The sequence below is a fragment of the Populus nigra genome, chromosome 8 (assembly GCF_951802175.1).
Source record: "Populus nigra chromosome 8, ddPopNigr1.1, whole genome shotgun sequence".
In the NCBI taxonomy this organism is placed as follows: Eukaryota; Viridiplantae; Streptophyta; class Magnoliopsida; order Malpighiales; family Salicaceae; genus Populus; species Populus nigra.
The window spans coordinates 2,058,543-2,075,078 of NC_084859.1; the positions used below are offsets into that span (position 1 = coordinate 2,058,543).

A 16,536-nucleotide genomic window follows, 5' to 3' on the forward strand; every position below is an offset into this window, starting at 1 on the left:
ATCTAGAAACTAAGATTCAATATTAGATTAGATTATGTGAAATTAAAGGCATAAAACTTGTATGATCAAAATTAAAACAAGATTTTAGGGTTGGAATACCATAACAAACAACCTAAATTTATAATTATTTGATTTTTATGTAAAATATAAAAGAAAAAATTCGGATCAAATACCATGATTTAAGTATTTTTAAACCTTTGGGATCTTAAATTAATGATCAACAAGCTAAAACATGGATCTATGACGATCTTTAACGGGTAAAAATGTAACCCAGAATCCAACAAAACCTAGAAATGCCAAACATAGACTATATACCCAGAAAATACCTAAAACCTATGAACAACAACTAAGCCTTACAACCAAAGCTTAAACACGCACAACACAACTTGCTTGAACCATCAAAACAACAACAATAAATCAAGAGTAAAACAAGAAGCAAAATCCATGCCTACAACAAGCTAAAAATTGCATCTCCTTCTGTATAAACGTTGGTCCATTGATTAAACTTATTGTCCCTGAGTTCAAATATCATGCTTACAACTTCAACAAAACCAACAAATTATCTTAAAACAAATATAAACCACAACAACATCAATACTTTACACATTTTTCCATTACTTAAAAAAAGATTAACTAAACATGCAAAACAACATTATATATTATCATATACCATTCCATTATCATAGTCTAACACATCAACATAAGACAATTAACAATACTTGAGCATATAAGCATGCTTAAATATTTCGAAATAAAAATCACGGCTTTTAAACTAACAAAAGACTTTAAAGAATGCATAACAAACATTGTTAGCAAAAAGAGACACAAAACAAAGTGGGAGGAGGTTTGCTCATTGAGTTTTATCCCCTCATCAAAGTTTGAGGTTTACTTTGTAAAGAGAATGTTGATTCCTTCTTTGGATTCTTTGCTTCTTTCCTTTTGATTTTCTGCTTCTTAAATTGATCTAGATTCCCCTTCCTTTTTCTTAAAACACAATCTTTTCACCTTTGCTTCAATTTTATTCTAAGTATTTTATTAATTTTTATGTATATCTATTTTTTTTCTTTGTGATTTTTCTCTCCAGGGTCATCCTTTTCTCTATGATTTCCTTTTCTTTTATAGTCTTAAAATGACAGGTGGTTGCAAAACTATTTGTGGGACTGAAAGTGATTTTCTGAAACTAGATCATAAAGGATTATTTTCTTTGATTTGTTAAGAGACAATTCTTCTCTCATCTTTTGTTTTTTCTTTGCCTGGATGTCTAACAAACTCTAGAGCTTTTAAAAAACATTGAGAACTTCATAACTGAAACATGACAAAAAATAGTTGATTGGGGATACACCTTCCATGAATCAATTGTGGCAAATAGAGGGTCATTGAAGCCAATTAAGATATAGATATTATAGAGGAGGTTATTCTTAAACCAGATCAAGTCATGATTGATTTGATGGTCTGTAGCTTTCCTATCATCGATCTAAAGTTAGGTGTGATACTGTTAAATTTTATTGAACCAGACAAGGTTGCCTTGGAAAGAGAAGTTGAGAGATTTCATGTGCCAGATGGAGCACAAACATAGAAACAAAGGGTGGCACAAACCTGTTGAGAGAAATCTCCTTAATTGAATAGTGGTGGTTAAAGTCTCTAAGATGGTCGAAGATGCCACACTCATGCGCTTAAAGGTGGCAACTCGATTAACCTTCTCTATAAGCAATCTCAACCTCGTAGAAGCATTCGTGAACCAATTCCACATCATCAATTTGAGATTGAGGGGGAAGCGTTCATGATTGCACCACAAGATGATGAAAAGCCTGAAACATTCAGTCATACTTTATCTGGTCCTAAAGCAAGAGAATGGATTAAAGCTATGAAAAAAGAAATAGAGTTGATGAAAACTAATCAAGTCTAGGACTTGATTGATTTACTATCAAGACGAAGATCCATTGGAAATAAATGAGTTTTTAAAATTAAACGTAAGGCGGATGGGTCAATAGAACGTTATAAGATTCAACTAGTAGTGAAAGGCTACACTCAAGAAGAGGGAATTGATTATGAAGATACATTCTCACCAGTTGTGAGGATTACTTCAGTTTGTCTCATTTTAGCTATAGTCGCACATATGGACCTAGAGTTATACCAAATGGATGTTAGAACTGTGTTTCTCAATGGAGAACTAAATAAGAAGTTCTATATGGATCAACCCTTAATATTCGAGACTAAAAGACAAGAGGGCAAAGTTTGAAAGCTTAAAAGATCCATAAATGGTCTTAAGCAAGCTTCTAGATAATGAAATGTCAAATTTCATCAAGCTATTCTTAAAGATGGTTTTACAATGATGGAAGAAGACTATTGTGTGTATTTAAAATGTTATTACAATAGTTTTATAATATTTTTCTTATATGTTAACGACTTTTTAACAGCTGGAAATAGCAAAGAGATGATTGATACTACTAAAAAGTGGTTATCATCAAACTTTAAAATGAAAGACATGGGTGAGGCAACTATGTTCTTAGTGTGAAAATCATAAGAGATCGCGCTAAAAGGCTTTTGGGTTTAACGTAAGAGACTTACATCAAAAGGATATTAGAACACTATCACATGGAAGATAGCAAATCAATGGGCACCCTTGTTGATAAAAGTTTGAGCCTAAACTGTGATATGTGCCCCAAGACTCTAGAAGAAAAAGAGAAAATATCCAGAGTACCTTATGCCAATGTTATCAGTAGTTTGATATATGCAATGATGTGCACACATCACAATATATGTTATGTCGTTAGATTGGTTAGCCGATATCAATCAAATCCTGGTCAGAAACATTGGATGACGGTTAAAAGGATTCTACAATATCTGAAAGGAACTTTAAATTACATGCTATGTTACCAAGGAAAGAAAGAGTTATGATTGATTGGTTATTTTGATGCTAATTGGGGAGGAGATGTTGACGAATCCAAATCAACTTCAAGATATGCTTTCTTGTTTAATGATAGTGCAATACTATGAAAGAGCAAGCAACAATTTTGCATAACCTTATCTACCATGAAGGTTGAGTATGTAGCTTATTCTGCAACAATACAGGATATTGTTTGGTTAAAAAGTTTCATGTATCATTTGAAAATTGTCAAATTAGCATCAAATCTAGTGACAATTTATTATGATAACATTGTTGCAGTGATTGTGGCCAAAGATCCAAAATACCATGGAAAGACCAAACACATCAAGATGGGATATCACTATATTAGAGAAGCAATTATTGAATATGACGTGATCCTAAAACACATTTCTTCAAATTCTATGGTTGCAGGTCCACTCACAAAACCAATAGCAAGGGATGTTTTTGTTAGACAAGTGAGATCCCTTAACATATGTAGAATGTAATTAGTAATATAACTAGTTTTGAAAATCATACAAAGGCTTACAGTGATTGAATAATAAATAAATGTCATTAAAATATAATTTTATTTATTATTTATTTTATGGATTATATTGAGTATAGTATAGTATAATTTGTTAAAGTATGTCGATAGACTTAGATTGGCTCACTCACATGAGCAATCACCTCTAGCACTTGTAAGGTGAGTAGAGTTGAGACCAATTGAATTTTCATGCTCAATAAGCGACTTGGGCATAATGAGAGCAATTCTAACTCAAAGTAATTATTAAAATGTCATCTTAATTGGGACCAAGATGAGGTTTTTAAATAAAAAAATCAACATGAATGAATTCTCACCATTTATATGTCTATTATGATTGAAGTCGAATATTAAATTATTCATTTGCCACTAATGACAATGAGCAAATGAGAATTTATAATTTGAAGTCTATATTTTTAGCAACAAGACTAAGACTCTTATGATGTATTTTCTCTAACAAGAAAAGCAACAACATACATTCTTTATCTTTAAAAAAGAAAAGAGTACACTCCACTATAACATGTATTTCATACTACATATGCTAACGACCATTATAGGAATAAAGAATGGATGTCTGCTTCTTTATTATGTGAGTTCTGGAGATCTTATCTAAGATCTCAAAATCTTACCTTTTGTGACTTTTGACTGTATCAAGAGGTGATGTATAAATGATTGCTACTTTAGGAGTATATTCTATGGTCATGAAATGATCCAACTTAAACAAATACTCTTAGGAAAGCGAGTTAATTCAGATCTGATTGATATGATTGCGAAAGAAAACGTAATTTTAGTTCTACACCTGTTACTTGTTTTCACCAGTCGAGATCATGTCACTTGAATAAATTTGATATGATTTAGAATACTTGTAATTGTTAGGATTGATTGAATATGAGATTCTTAAGGGATTGAATTATATTCAATCATCTGTAACTAAAAATGCTTGAGGTATATTAGTACACTTTAAGGAATAATTAATTATGAGGTTGATGTCTCTTATATGGCTTGTATTAGGTTTGTATATTGAAGTTACTTTCACTATGTGCTTTAAATCGCATGGTCCGTTCGTCAAGTATGAAATTCTTGTGCAAGTTTGAAATAAAATGTATTAGAGAGATTCAGTCCTTCATGGACGAGTGGGAGTAATCGTTTTCTTTCGCGATCATATCACTTTTTTTCATTTGATTAAAAGTACAAAATTTCTCTCTTTCTCTTCTCCTATCTTGGACTTTTTATATTATTTTGACAAGATCTATAAATACATTCGCACTGTAGAATATCATTTTGGTTCTAGTAATTGAAGTGACACTAAAATAATTGATCTAAGGACAAGAAAGCGAATTCTCACAAGTAACTTTCCTTTTGATTCTACTGTTTTGTTACCAAGTAAATATCACTTTTTTTACCTCATGTTTTCACATTAACTTTAATTAGGACTGATTTTGTTTCAATGATACGCAAAGAAGATACTATCTTGATTCATTTATTGTTATGTTCCATACTATCTTGCATTTTCTTCAAAAACCTTCATCATTTTTAATGATAAATGATACTTAAATTTCGATTCTTGTTTGTCTTGGTTCCATTACTTGTATATTCAGTATAAAGAAAACGAGTACGTAGATCTCTCACTTTTTTCTGTTGTTGTTTCCATAATAAAATCATAATTTATATATATAAAAAATTCAAATACAAATCATGTGTATGCACGCCTCCTTTATCCATCTAAAGGAAAATATAATTTGAATAAGCCTATTCTTGACACCATCTTATGCATACATTAACAATTGTTACTCCATTAGTATTAAAAAAATAATAATAATTTTTCAAAACAAACAAAGTTAAAATTAAATAAGTAATAATCACAACCTTACTAAAATGTCAACAACTATCATCAGAACTTTACACAAGAGGAGTTTATGCTTTTTGCTTTGATTATTTTAAAGCTAGAAAAAGCTTATAATGACTCCTAAGCTTTCAAATTACAATTTCTCTATTTAAGTATGTCATAAAAAAAAATACACAAACAATTTATAGATGAAAATTTTATAGGTTTTTAAAGAAGAAAAAGATCGCTGTTAAAAATAACCAAAATACAAAAAATATGTAAAGAATGAAAAATATGATTTGGAATAAAATTAGAAAAAAATATTTTTTTTAAAAGCAAAAACTTCATAAAAAAATAGGTACAATTTAGGTAGGGATAATTCTGAGGAACAATTAGAGGTTTGCTCGAAAGGAAAATTAAAGAAAAAGGTTGAAATTGGCTAAATTTGCATGAATTATAAGACCAAGGACCAAAATGAAAGAGATGAAAAATTTTAAAGGCCTTATTAATCCAATTAGGGTCTTCATTGAAAAAAATAAAAATCTAAAGTCAATATGACCAGAAATAAATGAATTAAAGTTGCAAGCTCTAACAATGGTTGACACCTTTTCTTTTTCAAGCTTTCTACTTTCTTTCAAAGTTAGGAAATTTAGAGCTAGGCTCTTGAACCTTGACACTTTGAGTTTCTTTTTCAATATTATTATGTCGTCTTTCTCTCTTCTTACTTTTTTTTTCTTGCCCTGATTTTTCAGGGGGTATTTATAGGGTTTAAAGCTAGGCTTTTTATAGATTTAATCAAAGATTAATCTTTATTCATCAAAGCTTGGCCCTTTGATCACGATGAGAGAGTTTTGGGTACATTTTACATCTGTGAGCTCTGTAATATGCTGGTTTTATAAATGTGGTTTTATAGTTATCTTGGTTTTAGAGATTTTGATGGTTTTCTCAAACTTGAAAACCAATGAGCTTGTTTCTAGTCGTTTGATATTGAAAGAAATGCAGTCAACCTTTGATAATAACCCACTGAGAAAACTTCAAGTGTGAACACACAAAAAATATTAGTGATTTTATGAAATGGATATCATAGTCATTAATGATTGAGTTATCCACTTTCGAGGCTTTGTCTAATGTCATCATCGTTGAAGACCACCTGAAGTTGGTAGAGGGGGTGCACACCTTTTGTTTAGATCCAACCTTGATGAATTTGAAAGTATGTAGTTTCACATTCATTCCCTTGAAGGTAATGAGCCTAAAATCTGCCAATGCAGTGATGTCTGATCAGGAACAAGTTGTTGTTGAATTCATTGAAGAAAATTGAGTGTAAATGTTTGATATGAGTGGCTAATCTTTGTAGAGGGAGTTTTCTCAGTTGAATGGTGGTGGTTACAGTTCCTGAAGTGATTGGAGACACCACATTCATTCATCTGAAAATGCCTACCTGATCAGCCAAAACTATAAAAGAAAAGAGGTGAACAATAGTTGAACGACGCGTCATTTAATCCCTTTATTAAATTTAAGTGACACGTCGTCTAGGTTAAACCCTAAAAGTTAAGGTTTTTAATTTTTTGACAAACTTCAATTTAGTCTATGTTCTTCTAATTTTTTTTAATTGTACCCGTAATTGCCTCCCAACTTTTAATTGCTTGCAATTTCACCCCTGTCAAACTCAATTATTAGCCTCAAAGTTCAGCTCCTTTTTCATCTTGTACTTTGGTTTCTGATTTGTGCATTTTGACCTTCAATTGATCAATAAATTTTTAATTTTTTTCAATTTGACCTCTAATTTGATCAATTTCAACCTTGCATTCATGTTTCTTTTTCAGTTGGTCCTTGGTTTTAAAAATTTGCATTTAGGTCCTTGATTGGCCTTAAAAATTTAGTATTTGTGCAATTAAGCCCCTGACTTGACCAAATTAACTCTTGAAAATTGCAATTCAACTCTAGAACTTTAATTTCTTCTAATTAAATCCTAAATTCACTTTAAAAAATCAATTATTTTTGCAATTAAACCTTCAATAAATTCAATTTAAACCTTGAAAAACTCTATTGTGCCCTTATTGACAAACTAAAATAAGACTTATTGATTCATCTTCTTCGAGCAAGTTCCAAGACAAAGATGATGAGAGGAAAATACCAGTGTGTTTACTGGTGGGTGTGGGAGGGGATCTGAGGAAGAGATGGTCTTGAGCTTAGTGGGAAATGCTCTTCAGGCAACAAAAAAGTAAGGGGACCATATCCGTTTCCAGGAGAAACAATCTGAATCATGGCGAGCTGGGGATAATCTGCTTTATGGTGCTGGACAATAAGAGATCTAAATTCCTTGATCTTGTTATTGGCATTGTGTTCTTCGAGAATAATTTGAATATTACAATGGCAACAATCCAACCTCCAATTCAGCTTGGAACATTTTCATAGTGTCTGTTTTCTATGTAAATAGGCAAGAAAATAATTTCATAGCCTGAACATAAAATTATCTTCAATTGTTTTAGAACATTTGTAATTAAATTGCGAAATTGCTCTTTAATGCAGTAGAAAAAAGCATCTTTAGAACTAATGTTTTTGCTGGGATGTTTTATCTTTCAACAGATGACAGGTTCATGAAACTCTGTCTCATATGGTTCCGTGTTTTTCATAGGATTTACTTATATAGGGTAAATTATAATAATCACAGACTATTTAGGAGGTTTTTGTCACATTTTTTATGGTTTCTGTAATTTCATGATATTTGAGGGAGCTATTGTAATTGACCTTAGAGTTTAAGTTCCTTTCATTTTTTTTAATATTAAGTTGGTTAAGAATTTAGCTTTATAGTTTTTTTCCTTGAAAACATTATGGAGTGCAATAGTTTTTCTTCATATTATTTTTTATTATTTTTTTCACAAACTTACAACAACGCATAAGCATGCCACAAGCCCGCGGTATCGCGGGAATAATAGTTGAATGTCGTGTTATACTTTTATTAACTAGCAACTTTATTCCATTTAGAATTGTTTTGATGTACTAATATTAAAAATAATTTTTAAAAAATAAAAAAATATATTATTTTAATATATTTTTAAATAAAAATATTTTAAAAAACAATCCCTACATACTCTTAAAATAACAAATTTTTCATATTAGGCTACATAGATAGAGTAGCTTACAATCCAAATAAATTTAAAGCGTTCCCTGAGTTTCTCTATTTAAGTGTATAATAAGAATTTGATTTGTTGCTTTTCTTGAAGTGAAATATGAGCATGCTAAACTTCGTATGGCACAAGCTCTACTAATATTAAATTCACCTAAATTTAATATATATATATATATATATATAAAGAATATCACTATTTTTTTCTAAATATTTTTATATTTTCTCTTCACCCTTGATTTGTTTTACTTTTCACTTGCATCCTTTATTGTAGTTTAAATATTTAGATCCTTGAGGACGGACACCCGTAAGACACAATACTGAATAAATTATAACTTAGTATTTGCAGCTTATCAAAATAAATTAATTATTTTTTGTAATATAAAAAACAATTAAATAATCAATTAAGCATTGCTAACCATGCTTAGTTTTATAGTATTTTGTTTTATAAAAATAGTAAATTTTTTATCGTATCTACTTTCTATTTTTCTACCCTTTTTATTTCTTAAAATAATAAAATAAAATAAAATAATTGTATAATGACTTGATGAAATCTGTATTTTGTGCTTGTCAAATTAGATTATCTACAATACTCAGATTGGCAAAACTAAATCCATTTAAACCCACTTAATGTATCCCTCACTTGTCAACTCACTTAGATTTTGTAATTATCAAAATAAACGCTTGAGCTCCAAAGACTTAATTGTAAAGACTTTTTTGATTGAGGAGCTAATTTGAATTTATCTTAATAGTATGAGGACCAAAAACTACCAAAAAATCCTAGTTGTACGAGGAACAGCTCCGAGATGCTTGGAACATACCAGCCAGAATGAGAAACTTAACCAAGACTAAATCAAAGGTTCACAGACCATTCAGTAATCCGTTTCTGTCAATAGCAACGTTCAGGCCAACAACCATGCTTAACAGCATCAAATAACCATCATATCACAGCACTGCTCAACAGGCATCATCCCTTCCCAATTTCCTGCATCAAAAATATTCTCATCGAATCCTAAAGATGATGAGCATGAACAGCATAGAACATAATTCCATTGAGCAGATTAAAGACAATACATGCTGACATAGGTTATTATAGAACAGAAGACAGTACATGTAGTTCCACAGAAGAATATTCACAGTCTACCAGGCAGGCGGACTGAAGGTAATTAAGAAATTGCATCTAAAAGATTACACATATGGAAAGAAAAGGACATTCTTTCCACAACCAGTATTTCCCAGCCAATCTACTCAAACCGGGAATTGAAAAAGAAAAATGCATGCAATGTTTAGTCAAATTCTTTTATGTTCCTTTTATCCTCTCAAATCCCCCCCCCCCCCTTCCCCTTCCTAAAACTATGTACCTATGACGTGTTTTCCTCCAGACCCATTTTAAATCATCTCTGACCTCCAATGCCTTCTCTACGCCTACGTCTCCTACCTGAACGCCCCAAAAGCATTCTGCCATGTCGACGAAGGCGGCTAACAAGTGACATGCCACTATCATCACCATTGTCATCATTGATGTTATTGTCATCATCTTCGTCGGACAAACCCAGCCCTTCAACAGGAGAAGTGTGATGAAAACTGACAGCACTCTCATCAGTCATTTGACGGTCAGTCCTCTCAGGATGCCTAAGCCGTCTGCTGTGATCATCCCCTGTTGGCCCAAACGCATGCAACAGCAGGAAGACATTCACCAGATTCCGATCAAAGCCCACCTCAAAACCTTCATTCCTCTCTGTGGCATCTGCATCGAAACCCCCATCTTCATCTGTATCAAAACCATAATGACTTCCTTCTATTACATAATCTCCAAAAACCATTGCGCCAGGCATTGTTGACCGAATTGTGCTGATTACATCATCATGTTCACGCTCCCGCTCAAGCCTTCGCCATTTCTGTTCAAGAATGGGATCAACTGCACGTGGTCGTGCAGAGGGGTGATTTGTCCTCACGTGCTTCCTTAACTCCTTGTAAGTTCCAATGAATGAGCAGTCATCCTGCATGCAGCTTCTCTTTTTGGCATTTAGATACTCTCTTGCAGATTCTACCACAGTCCACCCTTTCACCTGGCCCCTACAGAGTGGGCAAGCAAGCTCTGTGGCTTCACATTTCTCAACAGGCTGGCTGGAATCAGAGACCATGATTGGATTCTCAGCGGTACCAGTGGATGAGATAATTTTAGTGTATGCGTTCTTGTACTGGTCAAGGCAGTTGGAATAGCGGAAGCTGGTTCCACACATGTAGGGACGGCAACCTTTATCATGGGAGGAACAGAGCAGAAGAACAGCATTGTGTGGGCACTCCATGCAAACAGAACAAGTTACGTCTACCCAGTCTTTCTTATCCAGAATTTTGGAGCATTTCTTTGGGCACGAGTCTGAGGAAATATCCTCATTATAAGCTGGTGACAAGTAAGGTGCCTGCCTATATTGTCGAGAACCAGACCTACGCTTCGCCCTGCTACCTTTCGCCATTTCCAACTAAACCTGAAAACCCATAAAGTAGAATTCATGAGTTAATTCCAGATATACAATAGTTAATCACAAATACCAACAAATTCATCATTAGTGTGACTAGGGAAAATTACTATGGACCTTCTCATTCCTCATACAATTACAAATGCACGACTCAAAGCTGAATAGCCTCCATCATTAAAATTACTTGGCATAATTATGTAACAACGACCCAAACAGCTAATATTATTTTTTAATTACAGGGCAGAAACTTAAAAAAAAAATGATACAGCAATCCTTGCAACACTTCCCACATCTTAAATATCATGTTTCTACTTTACATTGCAGTGAAAACTCACATGACCCCATTGGTCCCTGAATCTGTCAAATCATACAAGATTATCTAATAATAGGACCACACTTGTTTGTAAGTCAATCATTTTCTCAGACAAGAAACTATGCTCGACACAAATGTGTCCATCTGAGATTTATTTTGTCCTTCAGAGAATCTTCATGGAACCTTAAGGCTTTCTGTCACTAATATCCTAGCATCAAGGAAGAGTATGATGTATCGGATATAGATAAAAATCACTTCATGTTTAAACACTAAAAAGTTCTTGTGTACTTAGAAAGATAGGACAACAAAATAACAAAAATTGACAATCTATCCATCGTTTCATGGAGATCATAATGATCTCAAAGCATTGTCGCGGTAACTGAAATAATATATCAATAAACACTTAACAAAGCTACATCTGCTGCTACTCAATCTCAGCAGCATCAGCTGGAAAATACCTCGTTGCTACATTCAACAATAAAAATTCAAATTTTCCAACGAACCTTTGGGACCCACAAATAAATTAGGAGCATGTTATTATAATAAATAAGGGTTCAATTCAAAACACAAAGGTACTGGATGGAATAATATCAAAACACGAAGTTATGCCGACATGCTTGAAAAGGAGCTCCCTTCAGATTTGATTGCAGTTTTGAGTTCCATTTAATCAATTATTTTTGCCAAGAAATATCAAAGGGTTCAATCATTATGCAATAAGAATATTAAAAAAATCTTCCTATACCCAGCAATTTCCACAACTATATAACAGATTCTTGCTAATCACAAGAACTCTCAAATCCCCACAGTGCAATGGCAACCCTCCCTCCCTGTTCCCACCCCGCCCAAAACCATGCCCCACCATAGTGAGAAAACACATGAAAGAATTTTAGAGTTTCTTTCCCTCTTTCAGAATCACTTTTCATCTATACAACCATGTACAAGTAAACAAGAAAAATATAATGCTCAGAGAAAACAATAAATCGATACTGCCTATCTCAAAGTTAAAGTCCCCAAGACAGCAAGAAAACTTCCAGCTGATAAGGATACACTAATCAATAATCTAAGGACTACTGCATATGCATGTCATATAAATGTTACAAAGTTCAGGATTTGGTGGTCACAAGATTAGACAAACTGTATTCCAGATAGAAGCTGGAAATAGGTTGAGCAAGAGCTGTTTAAAAAACCTGGTCAGAATGCTGCATGACTTAAAAAGAGAACTTGAATTGTGACCTAACACAAGGCGTAAGCCAGATCTGGTTATTTACTTGTACAGAACTTCCCAGTTTTCTAGGAAACAGAAAACTATAAAAAAGTGTTTGCTAATTACTGTTTTCTTGGGATAGCATGTTTTCTATCTCCAACTGCTCAAAATTGTTTTCCAAATTCTCCATCTCTGAAAATATGGACCCTTTTTGGTTCGCCTGTTACATAATCTCTCTAAAATGCATTATCTTAAAAGGAATCCAAACAAGGCCTTTATTTTCTATATTACAAGAGTTAGCAAACACATTTCCTTAAGGAAAAAATTTCTTCAAAGAAAAAAAAAGATGAAAATTGAAAATTTGTTTTCTGAAAGTAAACATGACATCAATGTTTGGAACATGAAAGCAAATTTGAGCTCAGAAGTAAAATTATATGTTGCCTCTACTCACTGATTCTTCCTCGTTGTAATAACAAGGACAACTCTCTACTGATTTGTCAGTCTCTCTCTTATTACTCTATTTTCGAATCTTTATTTATATGATTTGCTCATATTCATCACATAAGAACAAGGAAAAACTAATTATTTCCACTCCATTTCAACAGGCAGAAACTACTCCAAGTTCTCTTTATCATTCCTTCCACAGAGAGAATGGAACAATGTTCCATTAATCATGCCACTTAATAAATCAGCCTTGAAGTGTCAAGAAAACCACTCCAATCAAAAATGTTAATTAGCCTGAAATTGCACAACATGAAATTAGCTTGAAATTGATCAACATGCTAGCTAGGGACAGACACTTGACTCCTACATCACAGACATAATTGATAGATTTGAAGCCTACCACTTGTATTAGACATTCCTTTTGGAAAGTAAGGAGAACAGATAAGAATCACGTAATAAGCTCATGCAAGAAATTTTAAGTTGCATTTTTTCCATGTGACCAGTCCCATTGCCACATAAAAAATAGCCCTGGATAACTGCCCAGCAAACATCAAATCACTATGCGGCAAAATAATATTTATGGGCTTTCCTTCTCATTACTGTAATACCAAAAAACACATATAACTGAAATATGCATTACAGCCAAAACTACTCTCATTGAAGGCCAAAGTTGGATGGTTATCTAAAGACTAACTTGTGATGCTGATGACCTCATCAATCTCAATTCCATCAATGGTTTTAAGTAGCATCCATCCCTCATAAATTAACCGAAACAACCAGCATTTATAGCATTTTTTAACATGTCTTCCCTGGACCTTGGGTTATCCAATACTATCACACGTTAGAATATGCAAATGACTTTCAGATCACCTACATGCAGATCCTATGACAAGTGAATCAGATTAAAACAAAATAAACCTAGCGCATCTACACCAATTCCAAAATCATATATTTGAAAAAAAAAGGTCCAATTGAGTAGATGCACATTATACATTGTAGGAAATACAAATTACACAATGAGACCAGCATTAAATTTTTGATAAATAGAGAGTTAAACCCCAATAAATTTTAAGGAATCGAGACAGAAGATTATTTGAGGCCTGATCATGTTAAATTTACTTAATTCAAGAGGAAGTAGAAAATCAAAGTCAAATATCAAATATCAAATCCAAATATCACCGACCAAAGACCAAATTTCACACCCTGGATTCAACAAGAAAACCAAGGAAATGGAGCTAAAACAAGATAAAATACAAAACCCATCTTCGAAACGAGAAAGTATTATGCACAAATGCACCAAAAACAAGATTAAAAACGAAACCGATCTACAAAATGAAAGAGTTACGTACAGGTGTAGCGAATACAAGATAAAAAAAACAATACCCATTTCCGAAACGATATGACGTATAATGCACAAAAAACAAGATTGAAAACAAAACCCACATACGAGATGAAAGAATTACGCACAGGTGTAGCAAAAACAAGATAAAAAAACAAAACCCATTTCCGAAACGAGAATGTATAATGCACAAATGCATCAAAAACAAGATTAAAAACGAAACCCGTCTACGAAATGAAAGTAGGCACAAATGCACCAAAAACAAGATTAAAAAATAAAAAATAAAACCATCTACAAAATGGAAGAATTAGGCAGAAATGAACAGAGAAATAAACCAACCTTAGGTTCGTAGATAGTGCAAATCTAGATCAAAAGACGAGCGAGTTAGTTGAAGGGTGCAGCAATGGGCATCATCTGATTCGTTCCAGATACAAACATTTATATATTAAAAAAAAAAGTCAGAGATTCCCTTATTTTAATTAATAAACTAAAGCAAAGCCCAAGCATACTTTTGTACGAAACTGACACCTAATTTTTCATTTTAAAAAAATTAAGCTACGATTGCAGCCACATGCTCTTCTCTCCAATTATCTATCCATCCATCCATCTAAGATCCAGATTTCATCCAAAAATAATATTAAAAAAATACAGACACTCCGATGTAAGAAAAAACCCATAAAATTTACAAAAAATAAAAAATAAAGAGAGGGAGAGAGACGTGCGTACCTTGAAATAAAAAGGAAGGAAATAAAATAAAAGGAGGGTTTGTTGTTGTTACTATACAAAATCGAATCGAAAGCTAAGGCGATGAGATCGAGACTGGTAAGAGAGAGAGGTTGCTGGTTATAGGCGGGAGAGAGAGAACATTTTTTTTCTTTTTTGAGGAAATGATAAAATTATTGGGGCAAATAAAAAGGAAGAGAGAAAATAGGGATGCCGTGGGATGGGATTCGTTGAGTCGTTTCTACGCTATTTATTTATTTTTAATTTTTCTCTCTCTCTCTCCCACTCTCTGTTGCCTGTCTTCTCTTTATTCCTTTTGGCAGGCTAGAGGAGTTTTGGGGAGAGGGGAGTGGATGGTTTGGATTTCTTAATTTAGTCCTTCTATTGTTTTGTTATTGACAAATCACCCTCTATGCAAAATTATTTCGTCAAATTTACCCTTTTATTCGTTTGAATTTTGTCAATTCAATCTAGTTGGACTGATTGTGTTTTGAGCTAAAAAAAATGGATTTTGGTTATAGTCTAAACGACCTCGTCTTCACACGGCACGTGTCAACCAGTTCATTTACAGCACAAAATTGTTAAATAATTAAAAATATTATGTGTGTGTCTGTGTGTGTTGTTTTGCATAATATATTTGTACCTGTATGCTATTTTTTTGTGCGCAAATATGATTTAAATTTTATTTTTTCTTTGTACTTTTATAAATTATATTTTACATCCTATATCAAATAAAAAATTCAGATAAAATATATTATTGAGAACTTAATTTGTTATTAAACATATAGATTACATGATGAAAAATATAATTTATAAAAATATAAAGAGAAAGTGAAATTTGTATCCAATTATAGGAAGATTTTTGTAATTATTCCTATTGTTAATTTATAAATATATTTATCATTTTCACATATAATCTTGTTTTCAGCTATAGTTATAGTTTTTGTTACGACTAGAAAGGTGATCCGTGCTACACCGCAGGCCTGTCCAGATTTTCTTCAGACAAAAAAATAATATTTAAATAATGATAATCCGAGATAATTTGGGTTAAATTAACAAAAACACAACTCATGATATAAGACCGAAACCGCACGCATAAAAAAAATAAAAAAAAATCATAAAGTTCAAGATCTAATAATCTAATGTCAAAGATGAAAAAAAAATCTAAACATACAATGCTGAAGAAGCAAGCTCGAGTCAACTCGGCCTAATTTGATAGACCCACAACCTGCAATATGAGATGGGGATAAAAAAAAATCAAAAGAAACACCTAGCAAACAGAACAAAGTTAGACAAAAAAAAAACTTCAAAAAAGACCCCGAGCTAATTTGGGTTAGCTTTACCAACCTGCCATCGTAATAGTCAAATAGAAATAAAACCGAAAAAATGACAAAGCTCAAGGGAAAATTATTCCATGCAAGACGATGAAATTGAAAAAAAAAACTCATAAAAAATTGAAGAAAAAAATCAGATCTCCAAAAGAAACACTTGGCAAAAAATACCAAAGTTAAATAAAAAAACTTACTAAGAAAATGCAAGTTAACTTTTAGGTTAACTTTACTACCCTGCATTCGAGATAACCCATCATGCATGCATTTGTTTTTAATTAATATTTAATAAAGCATGCTCAAGGGTCAATAATTCAATGACAAATGATAAAAAAAATTCTTTAAA

At 32.5% G+C, this 16,536-nt stretch overlaps 1 protein-coding gene across 4 annotated transcripts; it reads right to left on the minus strand.

Moving 5' to 3' along the window:
* Nucleotides 1-9,420: 9,420 nt before the first annotated feature.
* On the minus strand, nt 9,421-15,173 carry LOC133701615 (uncharacterized). Of its 4 annotated transcripts, XM_062125589.1 has the most exons (3): nt 14,866-15,173; nt 14,479-14,553; nt 9,421-10,848 (listed from the first exon to the last, which is right to left on the minus strand). In XM_062125589.1, exon 3 carries the CDS (start codon nt 10,834-10,836, stop codon nt 9,754-9,756), a length of 1,083 nt encoding a protein of 360 aa, XP_061981573.1. In that variant the 5' UTR covers nt 10,837-10,848; nt 14,479-14,553; nt 14,866-15,173; the 3' UTR covers nt 9,421-9,753. The 4 variants fall into 4 exon arrangements, with proteins under 4 accessions (XP_061981573.1, XP_061981574.1, XP_061981576.1 ...); XM_062125590.1 differs by lacking the exon at nt 14,479-14,553; XM_062125592.1 differs by lacking the exons at nt 14,479-14,553; nt 14,866-15,173 and adding an exon at nt 11,175-11,954.
* Nucleotides 15,174-16,536: the final 1,363 nt, after the last annotated feature.

Excerpts from the sequence above, each read along its gene's own strand:
- LOC133701615 (XM_062125590.1), bottom strand. The coding sequence starts at position 10,836 with ATGGCGAAAGGTAGCAGGGCGAAGCGTAGGTCTGGTTCTCGACAATAT.